The sequence below is a fragment of the Meleagris gallopavo genome (assembly GCF_000146605.3).
Source record: "Meleagris gallopavo isolate NT-WF06-2002-E0010 breed Aviagen turkey brand Nicholas breeding stock chromosome 30 unlocalized genomic scaffold, Turkey_5.1 Chr30_random_7180001957392, whole genome shotgun sequence".
In the NCBI taxonomy this organism is placed as follows: Eukaryota; Metazoa; Chordata; class Aves; order Galliformes; family Phasianidae; genus Meleagris; species Meleagris gallopavo.
Window position 1 is genome coordinate 4988 of NW_011100716.1, and position 4870 is coordinate 9857.

Below are 4870 nucleotides of genomic sequence, written 5' to 3' on the forward strand. Positions count from 1 at the left end.
GCCTACTCCGCGCAAACTCGGCGAGAAGGGCGACGAAGGGCGGAGGGAGGGGGAAGGCGGAGCCTGAGGGAGACGCGAAGTGCTACGGAATGCTCCGTGCGCGCCTGAGGGCGGCCCGCCAGCCTCTGCGCATGCGCCTGCTCTCTGGGGCGCACTGCAGCTGCGCGGCGCCGCCGATAGTACAACTGCGCATGTGCAGTTAGGCCCAAGCGTAATGCTGCGCATGCGAATCTCCGGAGCGGGCGGCATCTTTCCTGCGCATGCGCAGCGCCCCTCACTCGGGGCTGCGGGCTCTCCGCGCGTGCGGGCTGCGCTCGCTCCCTCCCTCCCCTTCTCCTCAGTGCTTTCGCCACCATTTTGTGTTGTGACCGCGCTTCGCACCGTTGTTTTCACCCCGTCGTTTTCAGTCGAAACAACGGCTCCATGGCCGAGAGTCAATCAGCGACCGGGCAGAGCGAGTACGTGTCCCTGAGCGGGTGCGGAACGCCGAGTTCCGAGCCCGAAACCCGTCGGCTGAGCGAGCTGCGCGTGATCGATCTGCGGGCGGAGCTGAAGCGCCGCAGTTTAGATAGCGGTGGGAACAAGAGCGTCCTGACGGAGCGGCTGAGGAAGGTGAGCGGGAGCGCTGCCATGGGGGGGGAACACACGCTCACACGGCGCGTGCGCGGCGCTGAGGGGAAAATGGCGCCAAAGCGGCGCTGAGGGCAGCCGGGCTGTGAGGGAGCGGCGGGGCTGCAGCGCTGTGTTGGGCGCTGCGAGAGGCTCTCTGTGGGATGCAGGGTTTGGGGGTGGTATAAAATCACGGAATATCTCACGTTAGAGTGGATCTGCAGGGGTAGTTGTACAGCTGTTAAGGTTGGGCTCGATCTCGGAGGGGTCTTCCAACCCGCTCCGCTTGGAGGCTCGCAGTGCCACATCTCTGCGGTTCTGAACGCCTCCAGGCACGCGGATCCTCCCTGCTGCAGCTGAAGGCCGTGCCATCCCTCAGTAACTATCGCCGTCTGTTCCCCCCCACAGGCCATCGAGGAGGAAGGAGGGAATCCTGACGAAATACCCGTGATCTCTGAAAGCGCAATGAAGAGAACCCCAAAAAGAAACAGCAAAGGTACAGGGGGTATAGAGAGGATTTCTACCCCTCTTTTCTTTGGGTTTTCTAATAGTTATTACCCATTAATAACTCATTAGCAAACTATTACCCATTAATAACCCATTAGCAATCCTGCTATTTTTTTCCCCCCTCAATTTGCTTTTCCTTTTGGAAAAGTGCTCAGTTTAATTGTAGCACTGCTGCTGAACGTTTTGCAATCGTGCTTACCACATTTGGATACAGACAGTTTTCCTTCTTATCATAGAATGGCCCAGGTTGAAAAGGACCACAATGCTCATCCAGTTCCAACCCCCTGCTCAGTTTAAAACCATTCCCCCTTGTTCTATCACTGTCCACCCACGTAAACAGCTGTAGACTGTTCATTCCAGAGCTTAGTCTGAAATAACACGTTGCTGTCTGTCAGACTCATAGAATCCTAGAATGGCCTGGATTGAAAAGGCCCACAGTGCTCATCCAGTTCCAACCCCCTGCTGTGTGCAGGTCACCAATCAGCAGCCCAGAGCCACATCCAGCCTGGCCTTGAATGCCTGCAGGGATGGGGCATCCACAGCCTCCTTGGGCAACCTGTTCCAGTGCCTCACCACCCTCTGGGGGAAAAACTTCCTCCTCAGATCCAACCTAAACCTTCCCTGTCTCAGTTTAAAACCACTCCCCCTTCTCCTATCACTATCCACTATTCTTTTTCCTTTTTTTCTTCTTTCCTGTAAACACCACTGAAAAAATGAACATTTGAAATAAATAACTGCAATTTCTACTCAGTCAGATGTAAGGGGTGCTCAGTGGTGCTGCTCAAAACCTGTGTCAGGGCTCACACTGTGCTGTCTTACTGGTATAGAAAGCATGAAAACACTCGATTTTGGAAACTGAGGAAAAAATGGATAGCCAAGTAGGATAGAATACTTGTAACGATGAAAATATGTAACTTGAAAAATATATATTTGTAACTTTTTATATTCTAACAATGAATGCAATTAGGACGTAGACCAGATGAAGAGGGAGCTGAAGACAACGGCCTGGAAGAGGATTCTGGAGACGGGCAGGTATGCAGAGCTGTGCTGGAAGTAAAGAAATAACAGCGTTGTTTCTAAGCTGCAATGACTTCTATGTATGCTTTTTTTTCCCTTTCTTTTACAGGAGGACCTTGAATCAAGTTTGGATAACTTGCAAGATATTGACATGATGGATATAAGCGTGTTAGATGAAGCTGAAATAGATAATGGCAATGCTGTAGATTGCGGAGAGGATTACAGTGCTGATCACATTCTTGACTCACTGTCTGATAGTAAAGAAAATGCTGATGCAGAAATTAAAGAACTTCCAGATCAGCCTACAGACTATGCTGTAGGGAACTTGGAGGCATCCCCACAATTTTCAGAAATTAAAGAAGAACCAAGAGAAATATCAGTAATGATGGTATGCATCTCTTCTGTGTGTGGAATCAGATTCTTGTTGTTTTATGCTTGTTTTGTTTTTCGAGTTCAGTAGTGAAAGAGTCGTTAAGGAGTAGTTGGAACCACTGGGGGCTCTCCTGCTTCTCTCCATCACTGCTTTTTATTCCTTTACATGTTTGGGGAAATACGATTCTTGATTTTTTTAAATGCTTTGGTGCTTTTTATATGCATCCTATATACGTGTATGTCACATCTAGTCTGGGAAACAACATTTTAATAATGTTTTGAAGTCACTTTATATTTCCATTCTTATCTTCATATCTTTCCTTTACTTAAAGACTTATTTGCCTCTGTATGTTTCACCTCCTCAGCTGCACAGCAGCATACATGTATTCTAGATGCTTTTTTTTGTCAAGAGACGGCCTTGCACTTAGGAAGTTTTACAGGTATTTTTAGGTTGGTTTTTTTGCCTGTTGCCCTGACTTTACCACAGTCCTCATTTCTGCTAGAAGATGTCTTTCCTTAAGTCAAGTGCTTACCTCCTGAAATGTTCCACAGAATGCTTGAAGAATGCTGTTTGTATGCAGTCTGATGGGAGGTACACCCCTTGTTCCATCAGCCTGGTCTGTGAGCTCCCCAGATGGGTACTTTTTTCCTCCATTCCCATCTCTGGAAGTTACAGCAGTAAACTTAGCTCTGTCCTCCAGCATTCCTTCCCCTTACCCCCAAGACAAACGTGAATGCTGAGAAAGCAGAGGTTTTTCTTTTTCAGTGAGGAAAGTGCCAGAATCTAGGTCAAATCCTGCAGTCTTTTCTCAGCATGTACTTCTCTGCTCGCTGAGGTTTCTTGGTTCTCTGTTTGCCACAGGGTGTAAAAGAAACGCTGCAGTAAGAATTGACATTCTTAAAAGATTTCTGTGAGGCATCCCATATTTCAGAGGTAGTGAGGGCTTCAGTGGCAGCCGTCGGTCGGGTTTTAACCTCATTCCTTTTTTTGGGCACTGGAGATCTTTGTGTACCAGTTAGCAGTGAAAATCATTTCCAGCCTTGGATTTCTCATCCAGGTTTCAGTTACAGTGCCATTGTTTGATAGATAACGAGGTGTCTGTTCTGCACTTTCTCCAGATGGAGGTGGAAGACGTTGGAAACAGTTTTGATGCCGCTTCATCTGAATTAATTGAAATAAAGGTAAATTGTGACCTGTTCTTTACAAATGAAAAGCTGTAATACGTGTCATATCATCTTCGTAGGGAATGGAAACCATAAAAAGTAACATTAAATCTTCTTGTGAGAAGTCTTTTTAAAATGCAGTGGTTTCAAACCTGAAATCAGGAGAACCACGGCAAGGGAAAGGGATGTGTTCCATGCTGGATAACATCTTGGCCTTCTGTTGAGTACTGATATTTCTCTTCCCCTTCCCCACAGGAAATTGAAGAACTGCCTTTGGAGCCAGGTACTGTTTATAAAAATATATAAAAATAAAATCGAGGGCTTTAAAACAGTTAAATTCTTCATTTAATCTTTTTTGTATCCCTGTTTCCTTTTAAATTCATTACTGTAGTGTACATTATTATGATGGAGAATCCAGGTTATGCAGGGTCATAGAGATTGGAAACCCAGTCATATCACCAGATCTGTGGATGAGAACTGTTTGGAAACGTGCATTTGACGTGATGAAATCGTTCTGTAGAACTGCAGAGGAGGTAAAGAGCGAACCTTAAAGACACGAAGGTTCTGAACCTAAAACAGATCTTGTGATATCACGCTGTACTCTAGTTCTGTGAGCTTAATACAGGAGCGCAGGGCATAGGAAGCTGTGATACAGAACAGAGGGTAAAGAGTGGCTGGACTTTCAAAGGAGGAATACAGTGCTGTCATGGAACGTCCTACAGATCACGTTTGGTTTCTGGACTGCAAACACACCCGTCTGCTGTCAGAAGAAGCCCAGGTTTCATGTTGGACTGTCTGCTAAAAGAATGCCGCAGAAAACTGGAAATTGAACTCTGAGTGCTTTGCTGTGTTAAGCATCTTGGACTTTGGAAGCCAACTAGAGAAGAAACAGAGAGGAATGATTCCACGAAGAGGATCAAGGATGAGCAGAAGGTTTTTGTTAAATCTGGGGGGGGATTTTTCTTCCCTGTTAACGTGTGAGGGCTGATGCAGTAGTGTGTCAGAGTGCAGTGAGCGTAGGACTTGTAACACTGTGTACACTAGGGTTTTCCAATCTCTGTGTAGCTTAGCCGTTCTCTTGGTGTTAGTGTGGCAGCCATGCCAGTTCCACGTTTGTGATTGCTGTATTTCCCTGGTGATTAAACCTTGTGCCATTCTATTCCTGTTAAATCCGTAGAAAATGAGAAAATACTCGACATTT

General features: G+C 46.7%; 1 protein-coding gene across 1 annotated transcript; it reads left to right on the forward strand.

The window, feature by feature from the left end:
• Positions 1 to 6: 6 nt before the first annotated feature.
• LOC104915566 (scaffold attachment factor B1-like) lies at positions 7 to 4866 on the forward strand (the record flags this gene model as incomplete). The annotated part of the gene is made up of 7 exons (XM_031557503.1): positions 7 to 612; positions 1018 to 1105; positions 2084 to 2148; positions 2243 to 2521; positions 3625 to 3687; positions 3925 to 3952; positions 4847 to 4866. Coding segments are annotated over exons 1-7 (732 nt in total), but the record flags the coding sequence as incomplete, so codon positions are not given.
• Between the last annotated feature and the right edge of the window lie 4 nt (positions 4867 to 4870).